The 13,207-nt window shown below is 38.5% G+C and overlaps 1 protein-coding gene across 1 annotated transcript; it reads right to left on the minus strand.

Moving 5' to 3' along the window:
• Positions 1–858: 858 nt before the first annotated feature.
• On the minus strand, positions 859–12,870 carry dlx4b (distal-less homeobox 4b). The gene is made up of 3 exons (XM_035398302.1): positions 12,294–12,870; positions 9,513–9,706; positions 859–1,476 (listed from the first exon to the last, which is right to left on the minus strand). Exons 1-3 carry the CDS (start codon positions 12,613–12,615, stop codon positions 1,225–1,227), a joined length of 768 nt encoding a protein of 255 aa, XP_035254193.1. The 5' UTR covers positions 12,616–12,870; the 3' UTR covers positions 859–1,224.
• Between the last annotated feature and the right edge of the window lie 337 nt (positions 12,871–13,207).

Genomic DNA, 13,207 nt, shown 5'->3' on the forward strand with positions numbered 1-13,207 from the left:
AATCCATCTTCTAACATGTTAAACTTCTTAAGCAATGTCAATGGTGTTTATTAGGCCTACATTAAGTTAAAATACATCCAAATGTACGCCTACAGAAAATATCATAGGTATTATTATTATTATTATTATTATTATTATTATTATTATTATCACGACATAATAATAATAATAATAATAATAATAATAATAATAAGTATTATTATTATTATAAACATTTTGTCCTTCAAATTAAATGAAAATTGTTTGCTGAATTAAGCTGGTGTTTAGTATTGGACATTCACCAAACTGAACCTATGGATCAACCCAGGTCAACAAGCTGAAAAACAGCTTAGTCCCTAAGGGGGCTATTTTCATAAGCCTATTTGTCTCCATTCAACATGCATATAAATAAACAAAGAATTAGGAAAAGTAGTCAACCCAACAGGTATCTTGGGAAAGCCCGTATTTCCGATCCTTTTATTTATCTGCTCAAAAACCGGAAGCAACCAGGCTACAGAAAGCAGACTTACGCTTGCTTTAGGTCGGCTTAACCCTGCCACCAAACAGTATTTTAAAAGTGTCTGTATATGTTGAGGAATTGTTTGACAGTGTCAGTAGAAATGCTAAATTCGCTGGATTTTACAAAGCAATTCAAATTAATTTACCAAAATTGCTTTGGGTAGGCCCTCCCAGTTTTAAGCATCGAATAAAAACAATATTCAGGAATAAGTACGAATTTAATATATTGGAGAAAAAAACACAGTTTTTGTAAACTCTGATTGATTTGCTGCATAGTCCGTACGGTTTGAAGCAAGTTAAATTTCGTTGTAAGGTTCCCTTCGTAGGCCTACTGCAAGAAATTAAGCTGACACCACTGGATCCGTTGAGGTTGATGATTTATTAGAAACAGCCTGAAATTACAGATATGAATCCTCAGAATAGTTAGGCCGAGTATTTCTTTGTTTCCAAATATGCATTCAACTCTCAAACTTCCAAAAACAATAAGGCCTATAAACTCCAAACGAACAGTTGTCATTCAAAAACGAAAACAGTCCAGTTTTAGTTACAAGTCCACATAAAAGGTATGTCATTCATTATAAGAAAAAAAAAGATTAATATGTAGGCTATATACAGATATCTAAAAAAGTTCTTAGGATAAGGCAGACGAATCACACATTCAGGAATATTGATTATAATCCAACGTCGCGCGATGGAATTTGGTAGTTTTATAACCGAGATGATCCATCACATCATCTGTGGTCTCGGCATAGAGTCCTGATGATGAGCGGGGTACCAGTGTCCGAAATTGTTCATGTAGCCGCTTGCGTGCATAGGTGCCCCTTTGCTCGCCATGGACACGTCCCACAGTTGAGGCAGTCCCGGCGAGCAAGGCGAGATGGACGAAGTGGAGTTTAGGTGCTCTCCTTCCGGTCCGCTTGAGCCGTGTTTCATGATTTTCTTGTACTTGGAGCGTTTGTTTTGAAACCATATCTTGACCTTGAAAAGAGAAGGGTAAAATGTGAAATTAACCGTTAATGAATGGTGACGGGTACCACTATCCCTATTAATACTATTAATGGTGACGACGAAGATGATGGCAACAGGAACAAAACAGTCATTTTAGAACTGGCATGCATCTTGACGGTACACTACGTTCATTGTTATTTCTGTCAATTAACTTCGATATTTAATTCTATTTGAATTTTAGAACATTTCTTCACAATTCCCCACTAATGATATAGCAAATATATGAAATACATGGAGCAATGCACGCTGGAGTTACAATAATTTTGATGGGGACGTGCGACCGCATTGTGGGTGTCGCTTGATTATAAGCATGGGTATTATTCTTCTCCGCTTTTTCCACGTGGGCAATGAAAAAAAAAAAGTTTAGACTATGACCAAAAACTAAAATAGCCCACCGCGGAAAAAGTTAAATGAGACTCAATGCCCCCGCAGAATGTGGTGTAAACAAGACGACAGACCAAATGCCTTACGACTTGGGTTTATTTATGATCCTTTTCCCATTAAAAGAATAATGAAAATGAAATTATAAATTGGTTTGTTACAAAGATGGCACAAGATTAATATACCCACAGTGCAGCCAGTATTATAAAATAGTCCCCAAGTAATTCCAATGTTTTGTGAAGCGCAAAATGTGGGTGGTAAGTTATAAAAATATTTTTAAACATTTTCACGCAGAGGCAGGTCTGATACTGATAACTAGTGTTCCCACAAAACCACATTTTCTAGAAGCATTATTATTATTATTTTTAATAATAATAATAATAATAACAATAATAATAATAATAAAATAATAATATTATTATTATTATTATTATTATTATTATTATTATTATTAAGTTTCCAATTATCAAGGCATTCATTCATTTTTCATAAAGGATGGTCTATTCTTATTTGAGACTTAAGTTCTTCAAGAATCCCATCCAAGTCCTTCTGGTGCTCCACAAAACTAAATGTTCTGTGAGACTGTTTTGGACACGGTGCATTGTCTATTTGCAGGTATTCATAACCAGGGAATCTCTCTTTTGACTGTTGAATGCTAAAGACTATGGGCAGCAACCTGTTAACAGCCTTTCAATCCAAAAGTACTAGCTAAAGCATAGTTACCTCGTACACATATATACACATAGTTAATTTGCAATAAAAACATCTCTGAGCATTATTATGACTTTATTTTCAATTTTTGGCATGTGCAATAAACATTAGTTAAGAGCCAAAAATATACTAATCCATGCAAGCAACTGAATTCACAAAATTCTTTAAAAAAGTTAAAGTAACTCATTTACACTTGGCAAAAACAGGCTTGCTTGCCAAATGTGAATGTCAAAGTAAAGACCATAGCGAGAGCAATGAGGTTTCCATCCATAAAAACAGGTTCAAACTCTCCACAGAAACCTTTCAAAGGGGGGGACGTTCTGAAGACGGTGTGAAGCGGTGGGTTTGATCCTGTCTGTTTCAGGCACCCAAGCGATCCCATGTGCCCGAGGAACCCGCGGACGGGTTCCTTCCCCCAATTAAAGGACACGTGCGGGGGCCAAAACCGTCTCCAGCACACAACTGTTTATGCTCACAGATCAAATGCCTGGAAGACATTCACAGCGTTGTTTACTTCTGAGCCATTTTCCTATTATTATAACCGAGAGCCAGTGCTTTTCCCCAGCGCAAAATGGAATAATACAATAAAAGCATTGCCGTGCACATAATAAAAAGCGCTCCGCAGTGACAGAGAATAAGTCTCCTGAGGTCCTGTAAAATTAAGTCACATTTTTATGTTGTTGTTCATTATGTATATTTGAAATGTCAATCAAGCACATGTAAGTATTCCATAATTGTTGGTTTGGATTGCAGGGGCAACACAGAGTGGTGACAAGGCCTTGGTCTGAAATGTGTGGTAATTGGGCCTTGCAAAAATACTCCAGGCCCAATTCTGCCATACAGGCTTCCTACGAAAGGCAAGCTCTTTTTTTGTCTGCATTAGCAGTCTGCTACCTTCTCCGGGGGGAGAAGGTAGCAGACTGCTAATGCAGACAAAAAATACACAATACTGGAATGAACACAGCAATGAACAATAAAGCATGCATGCATCAAGCACTATGTAAATATGTACAGATCGACTTTACTATGAATATTCAGGAAAAAAAGAACTCTGAGCTGTACTTTAACAATGAATATTAATGTACGGTATGACTTGAATGTGTGCAGGTGGTAAATCTGCCTTTTCTTTTTTAATTCAATGCTTTTTTTGGGGGGGGGAGGGGGATAGAGATTAACTAAATTTGGCCAAGGAGCATGTTGCTGGGTATATGGACACAGTGGATGAATTTCTTTGTGAAAATAAAAATGATGTCGAGGGCACTCGGGCTATAATCGGGAAATCAAACAGTGAGCTGGATTTTTGCCTTGGCTAGTTTGTTACTTAATTTCTTTCCATATTTCTTTGTTTGGTCTTCTTAGTGAGTTCCCAAGAAGCTTTTTCCAGAAAGAAATGCATCTATATTCGATACACCGGGAACATTTTCGTTCCGATTAGCAGATCATTTCCGCACGGTACACAATTCTTTTGACATTGTCAGCGCATTTTAGTCCTGTTCATGTTTGGAAACGTCATGCCGACTGACATTAGCTACAGAGAATAAAGGCCAAAAACATGGTGGTTAAAAGGCCTTCCAGGGCATTCAAAGGAATGTCTAAAACACGTATAGCAAAACAGACAGATATCCATGCGCAAGTCAAGACACGATAAACTATTTTAAAATATTATAAATGTGAAAGGCATTACATTTTTGAACATACAATGCAGTGAGACTAACCTTTTACATAAATATCATTCCAAGGACAGCTAATCAAACGGGAATGAATTACTAGCTACCGCCTACCTGGAGTAACCGCGAACTACACTATTATTAAAAATGGCATCAAAAAGTCTGGGTGCATTCTCAGCCAAACCAAAAGACTTAAGGGAGCTCCCTGATCATTATTATTCCTGTGTTTTCTAGAGATTCCTTGCATAGAAATAAAGGGGGCAGCCATTTAAATACATGGTCCCTGCTGTTTAACTCATGAATCAGGAGTGAAGCAGGCACGCAGTAAAACACTGAACCTCTGCTTTTTCAGCACAATGTACACCTGGGCTTGATTCTGAAAAATATACACACACACAATGCCTGAACACTATTCCAGAGATGTCTTAAGTGTACATCACATTAGGAGCCGAGCAACTCAAAATAATCGGGCTACTTGGATTAGTATTCAGAGAAATATGAGATACCATAGATTTTAAATAAAATGTGTGTGAAAGAATATGTAAGGGTGACCGTTTCTTTATGCAACACATGGCAAAAGGAAAAGGTAGAAATTAAACCACACATGTGACTGTTCTGTTGGTTCAATAGTCTAGACTGGCCTGGCTGCGGCTTATAGAAGCAAGGCTGGCTTACGGGAAATTGTCATTACCCCTTATAAAGCTCCTCATCCAAAATACACACACACACACACAGACAAACTAAACATGCACATTTGGTAGGTGGTGACTGCATATGTCTACATTTGAGATCATTTTCTCGTGTGTGTGTGCGCGCGCATACATGTGTTTGTGTTCGTGACTGTAAAACATGTGCATCATTTGTTGACCAAGAGCAGAAGAAAAAATATATTGAACTCTGTCCACCAGCTGCACGACAAAATTCTGAAAGACGGGTTCAAATCTAAAGCATATCACTTACAAAGGTGTTTACAGGGGCAAATCTTACAGGGGCAAGGCCAAAAGCAGAGCCGGGCGGACCCATATGGGTCGCCAGTCACTTAATCGTGCTCAGTTTTTAACATGGCACCAAAAAATACAGCACTGCTGAAAGTGGCCTGCACAGTGTGGAACACAGACACGATCAGGTTCGGCTCATACAAACACTGCCTGTGTTCGGCGTGAACAGGCCTCCCTGCCTTCCAAATGAGTAATTTCAAGATTTTTAGCGTAATTTCTCACATACTTAATCTTGAGGATTAATAAAATCCCTTTCATTGTTTTTGTCCGTTGTACCCTTAAATTGCTACGGTTGAATTAAAACTGGGAAATTGATCAAATGACTGGTTTACACTGCAATGGGAGAGTAAATCATCAACAACCAGAAGCTAAATAAGCTGACAAAATGGCTGAATGCTGCAAATATATTTTTAAAAATAACACTGAAATCAAATGGCAGAGTTAAAAGTAACAAAATAAGAATAGCGACAGCAGGAAGACTCGTAACGCGGTAACAATGTGACAGAAGGGTAACTTAATTAAATTCACCTAAATAATAAACAATAACTGGGAATGACCACAGAATAACAAAAACCTGGAACAATGGTTGTGGGAAACCACTGTGCCGAGCAAGAGGCCTCAAGTTTGAGTCATTTTCAAATCGTATCATTACCTCGGACTGCAAGCTCTATGCGTGTGAAAATGTTTACATGACTACAGGTCATGCGAACAGTCGAAAAACATTTGCTACTGTTTTAATGTTACTTAGGAGTGATGATTTGTGGGAAAATGAGTCAGCATCTAAATTACAGGTTAGTTCACAATGATGCAGAAGCACTGCCATTGTCTCAGCAGAAAAAAATAGCCTGCACCACCTAGACAGGTTGCATTTTTCATCACAACTGGCACAGAAACGCCTCTCCCCTTGCAGTTATTACCCCACATACGTCGAAGTCCGACTCGCCCAGGCCGCACATTTATCGCAAATGCTATTTTACAAGTTTAAGGAATCTGCACTAAATATAAATTCAGAATTTGCCAGACAATCCCACTGTGGATTTAATATTAAGTATTGTACTTTGTAAAGCAAAGCCTTTATTTGTATCTAATACACAATGTTATATTTGTATACAAGACGCTATAGCAAATCCATGCTGGAATGAGATCACAACAGAAATGTAACCGCTGGATTTTGGATTTTAATTGATTGGGATTATTAACAAAAACGACTGGTAGTGAATTTGTGAAATCGGCTGGTCATTCTCTTCGACTTGACAAGAGAAGCAGGCTTTCTTTTTCACTCTCTAAAGGGTAAAGGTTGTTGAGACCGCACTGCGTCACTATATGCCTCACATACCGTACCATTCCGTGAGTGCCGACTCTGAGAATAGCCTATGAGGGGCACAGAGGAGAACGCCTGCCCCAAAAGCCGAAACACACGGAGGACGTGCGCCTTTCTCAACAGAGCGAGGGCAGGGGAGAGATACACCCTGGATGCACTCAGTCTCATGGCCGTCTCAAGTCGTCTCTCCTTATCTTTGTCCTTCCTGAACCCACAGAAATGCCACTGGTAATAGTAATACGACAATATACCAAAATATATTGAAATGACACAAAATACTCCAACACATCACAATATATGGCTAAATATAATATTATTGTAACTTCAATATGTAATTATATCTTAAATATACATCACATTTCAATACACGCATTACTAGTTAACATGATAATTTACTAAATGTCCACATATTTGCAATATATTGAGGTATATTGCATTCTGCAAGGACAGCGGGACCAATACCGACAAAGCATTTCACCCATACCAGTAACTTTGCGTACAACTGAAAACGCTTTCTGTAGCCTGTTCATATTGTGACAGTACAAGTATGGGCTCTTCTTAAATTAACCACAAATACATGGAGACCGGGCATTAAAATTAGATCTGGAGGAGCTACAGGGCAGGAGAATGTCGCGGCACCCATTTTGCAAATGAAATCAGATCAAGATGGAGGCTCGGTTCCCTTAACTATACCTCTTCCTTTGGACCGTGAATTCTCCTTTGCTGTACCCCCACCACCCCCCCTCCCCACCCCCAACTCTCCTCACTCTGCAAAAAAAGGCCAGCTTGTTTGCTTATGTTTTTATATCTCTGTTAATATGTTAATTTTCAAATGAATCCCTCAAGTGATTTACCATTTCGCCACTACACTACTGAAAGTATTCCCTTGTTAGCCAGGCCATTAATCCTTTGATGGTAGTCTTCAAACAGCTTGAAAAATTATTCTCAGAGGATTGCGGCAAGGAAATTTGTTAACTCAGCTGAATTGTGCTATTTTCTGTGAGTAAAGGTCACAAGCTGAGTGAATGAATTTGGGGAATCTTATAGCACAACTTACAGTATAAAACAAATATAGGTAAGTATAATATACTATATAAATAAAATAAAATATTGCAATTATACAAAAACAAATGTACATAAAATAACCATATTTTTATCTGATTTTTTAAAGCAATTTAATTATTGGTTTTGTTACACCAAAACTTTGTTACAGTTGCAATTGCATACTGTAAAATGTAAAATCTGTTAAATGTGTTCTTCAAAGTTAAAACTCAAGACAAGTTCAAGGAAGAACAAACTGGTCCCTGGACGATTTTAAGAATGTGTGTGGAGTGAAAGGGTCGCTTAAAATTCTGAAACGATATATCCACAACTTCTGTGGGCACTCTTTGGCTGCGGCAAGATGGCCGCCGCTTATCTCCCTCCCACTGCCCTGTGATGCCAAGGAGGTTCTGTATGTTCACAGAGAAGTTGACAAGTTCAGAAAATGTTCAACTGAAAGTCACCTTAACATTTTTTGGGAATCCAGACACTTAAGGAATTCAGGGTAACCATCCATAAGTAGTGCATGTCATGATTAGTAAGTAATTAAAGGAGAGCACAAATGCCACATAATACATTATGTCCTTGGCTGGCTTCGCTGCCAGAGGTGGAATTACACAGTTCCCTTGCAGTGTTGTGCCCATCAAACATCTGCAAAGGTGTGGCATACAATGCCATTCACTTCTCATGGCTGATTCACTCGAACACAAAACCTTTTTACATACATGAACTCTTAAGGAAAACAAAAAACGAACACACAGGTTTGACTCCCTCACCCAATATGTTCTGGGTTATAAATAAACAAAATGTAACATTTCAACCCACGAATAGTCGTTGATCATTCAGCAAACATTATTTTGTTGGTTTCACTCTTTAAAATAATGAAAATTATTGAACTAGTGAAAATAATAATAAATATGAATAAGAATCATGAACGTAAATTCAAATTGTCTGTCTCTTAATCACAATTGTAGCTCATGTGGTTCTGTGAGTGGGAATCCCACTGCTAGTTAATATATGTCATAGAACAGAATTTCAGTGGAGAGTTGTGATGTGAGTTTCACTGAAACAATTCTGTAAGTTTCATTTAATTACCTAGAACTGTCAGACTCCTATTTAATTACTCAGGGCTTACTCTACGGGGGAAGTGAAGTTATATTCAATAAATATATATAAAAAATGTAATACCTCCTACACTTCATAAGTAAAAAAATGTATTACTGCCTACACTGTATTATTACAAAATATACTACCTCCTACACTATGATTAAACTCAAGACACATTCTGATAGAGCTTTTAGCTTGATTTGACATTACACTCATTCTTTATGCATACACACATACTTTCCCTGATCTTGAATATATGAAAGCCTGTTCGGAAAGAGGACCTTGTATTTTTGTCCTTTGCAACTCTATTTTAACGAGTTTCTAAACCATCCAAATAAAGGTTTCCCACTCATTTTAACCTGCGACAACGCACACGACTCCATGAATAGATAGGCTACATTACGACAAGGGTGTCATTTCATATTTAGCCCATTAAATTAGTTAAACGAAATAATTTTAAGTCAAATTCCGAAACACCGTCAAATTCCGTCAGTGTTCCATTGAGACGTGATTTCCTACCAGCTCAACATGATTATCATCAGAATGATCTCTCACACTCAAGTCACTTTCTTTTTTTCCCCTGCATAAATGCACCGCTACCAGACACAGTAATTTGGAAAAGTCAAATCAGACCATAAATCTAAAAAGGAGTAATAGACTTCGTCTCCATACAAACGACCTGAACCCAAAATTCATCCTGCGGCACAAAAACCGCCGCCGAAAACGTGTTCTGCCGTTGTAAGCAACAGAAATTGCGTCAGATACAGGCAGTAAATTTACCTGCGTTTGAGTCAGGCCCAACTTTGCCGCCAAATCCGCGCGCTCGGGCAAGGCGAGGTACTGGGTTTGCTGAAATCTCTGGTTGAGCACCTGCAGCTGTAAACTGGAGTAGATGGTTCTGGGTTTTCGGATCTTCTTCCCTTTGCCGTTTATGCGAATCTCTCCATTTTCTATGACGGTCGGCTTCTCGTGATCTTAACACGGGACCAACAACAAAAAAAAAAAACATTAGAGAAGAAATGGTTAAACCAGGTTTGAGCAAAATCCAATGCAGCCCAGTTCACAGATCTTAGCGGGATCTATTTGCGTTTGTTGCAGAATACATCATTTGTGAGTAAAATGAACTGAACTGTATTGTAGTTAAAGGCTTTCGTCTCACTGTATTTCGCCTGATTCTGGCACTCGACCCCTTGGAGTAGGCCCAGGTCTCAGTATCTCAGTCTAGAAGTGGAAAAAAGCCTAACATAGACTCCTGAATTATCGGGCATTTTAAATGGATGGCTATACCTTTCAAGTCAAATTTACCAAAAGGGGTTTGACAATTCTCACAGATATTTCAGAAATATGCCTACATCGGAGGTTTTCTTTTCTTCTTCTTTTCCATCGTTCTCACAAGCTTGCTGATACGTGCCTGTACATGCATACATATGATTAATAAGGGAATTTAAAAAAAGATCGGCAGATCACTTAGGTTCTCACTCTCTGCTTATTGGCCTAGTCTTTGCCGTTTACCATTTAACATGTTCGTTGATATTTAGCCTAATTTATGCCAGTAGGCCTAATCACAGAAACACGATCACTACATTAAAACGAATTGATTCTCCAGTTAGATTTATGGTGAAGTGAAACTCCCCCTGCTCTGGACACAATAGTAGGCGACAAATTGTGAAAGAGTATTAAAGAGGGAATCATATCCAATAATAATAATAATAATAATAATAATGAGATTTTAAACCATTTGGAGACATAAATGACCAATTATAGGCTACACCAACTATATACGTGAGAACTTCAAACTGGAGGAGAAAAAGTTTATTTCTCGCCGCAAGAGTCCTAAGACACAAATGCCGTTGATCACGATGATGCTCCCATTGCTACTACTGTTACTAACAAGAACAATACTAATAATAATTCGATGTATTAATTTCTGATTTTCCCGATAGCCTACTCTCTATTATTAAAAATCTCAACTGAAAACCCGTCAGTGATTAATCTGAAAGGTAGCCTATCCATGCCTTTGTAAAACTACGATATTAGTCATCGGATATTTATTAAGTCCTGCCATTGAAACACTGAACAAAACGAGATACAAGTAATTACAAAGGCAAATACCACGGAGCTTATGATTAAAGGAAAATGGTTTTCAGATTCCATGTTTCCACAAAGCCTTGTATTTGCGGGAAACCACAGAGTGAATGTTAAGCGTGTCAGTGCTCCTCCTTTTTATTTACCGTGTAATAGTTCTGCATGAAGCATACATCACACTCTTTACACTCCGGCCTGCACCGCCGCCAATGCACTTCATAGACACTAACAGATTGATCACCTACACGTCGACGGATACACGATAGGCCTATTGGATATAGCCATTAAAACAGGCTTATCAAATCGACCTGAAAACCGACCAAGAAAATACAAAAATGATTAATTTGATATTATGTCGATATGTGTTCGGTGTGTGTGTGTGTGTGTGTGTGTGTGTGTGTGTGTGAGAGAGAGAGAGAGAGTGTTAAAGTACGTGTAGCGTATTGATTACTCTGTATTGCTATATTTGGATCAATGACGAATTAGTCCGTGTAAAATCTAAACATGCAGCAGAAGGGTACCAAGACGTTACAGGTAACAGGGGATGCTGCGCATGTAGTTTTACGGTTTGAATCATTACATTTTGTTGTTTTGGAAAATGGTTTAAAAGACAAAGATTAAATGCGTAACAAGTATATTCACAAAAAAGGGCATTCTGAGGAATAAAGGTACAGTTGAGGCAATTTGTTGTTCTTTAGGGAACACATTTTCCCAATGATCTGAGTACTAATAAGTACCTTTTAAAATAAAAAAAGGTATTTGAATGATGTGTTTCTGGATAGGGTACAAGTTTATGTCCCTATAGGGTAGCACCCCAGTGACAAGTGTTAGTACCTTTACATACGCTTTTTCATACCTTTTTTTCTGAGTGTTGGTGCCAAAATGACCAGAACACGATCAACTTACGATAGTATAGTCCACTAATGGTATGAGCTATAAAACTATTTAAAAGCAACAACTTAAAACTGATTATACCAGCACACAAAAACCCGTGTAATGATATGTAGTTCCACCATAATTACAAGTGTGGTTCATTTTCATTAGGGGCGTTAACACACAAACTTTTCATCTGAAATTACAGATATAGGCTACTTGGGCAACGTTTAATATTAACGGGAATTAGGCTACGTAATTTTAGCGCACAACGCGAAGGCTGCGTCAACACATGCATAGACCATAGGTCACTCATACACCAGCACGGGACGTTGCCAGTTTTATACAACACCGTTTAGTCAAAATCAGCTATTAATAGGCTACATTAGCATTACGCGTATATATAAAACCTAACACACATCTCCAGACGAAAAACATCTTATGAACATTCACACAGAGCTTTTTCATTTGGTTTTCGCTCCACAACACCATTTGTTATTGTAGCCTACTTTGCGAAACCAGAAACACACATATACCGCAGAAAACATTTACTTCAGGGCACAACGAGCTTTAAAAAATTAAAAATAATTATATTTCACGTACCAGTGTCTTCTAGTCTTGTGTGCCCCAAAGCGCTGTTGTGATTGTTATGTTGGTAGGGCAGGTACGTGCTGGGATGGTGAGTAGGGACCGTGCTCGGGTAAGTGTATCCCACCGGGCGTCCGTACGAGCTCGCGCTGGACGAGAAGGGGCTCTCGTGCTGCGAGTGTCCACCAGCATGCAATCCGTGAACCGGATAGTGGTTGCGAGACAACGCGGGGGCGTGTTGCTGATGGGTAGGGAACCCGTGACCGAACTCCAGAAAGGCTGATTTTGATGGGTCTGGAGCAACCAAACTATCAGGCATTGAACTCATAGTCATCATTGATCGTGAGGTCCATGAAAACGAGGTGGTAAGACGGACTGCATAAAATTGCCGTTAACGAGAGAAAAGTTGAACCAGATCCATCCTTCAAAAACAGCGGAGTAAAATGTATTCCTTAGATTGCAAATGCACCTCCAGATTCTTGACAAATGCACCGTGTAGAGTTAGCCTAAATATGGTTTAGAGGAAATCGCAGTTAAATCTTCAGGAAACTTCGCAGTTTCTCCAAATACTTCATGGATATGAATCCGAAGTCTCGCAACCCCACTTGGTATCCGCGAACGCCTCACTGATTGGTTGCGAGAACCTGCTATGTCACTCGACCCCAAGGGCAAAGCCAATTAAATGGATTAAAGCTAACGAACTCTGCCTGCATGATCAGTTCATTAGCGCGACTTTTCAATAACCATATATATATATATATATATATATATATATATATATATATATATATATATATATATGTGTGTGTGTGTGTGTGTGTGTGTGTGTGTATGTGTGTGTTTTGTCTTTTTTGCTTTTATAATCAAATGTAGCCAATGCCAATAAAATGTGTAGGATACAGATGAAATGTCTACGTGAAGTCAGGTCA

Source organism: Anguilla anguilla, chromosome 17 (assembly GCF_013347855.1).
Source record: "Anguilla anguilla isolate fAngAng1 chromosome 17, fAngAng1.pri, whole genome shotgun sequence".
In the NCBI taxonomy this organism is placed as follows: domain Eukaryota; kingdom Metazoa; phylum Chordata; class Actinopteri; order Anguilliformes; family Anguillidae; genus Anguilla; species Anguilla anguilla.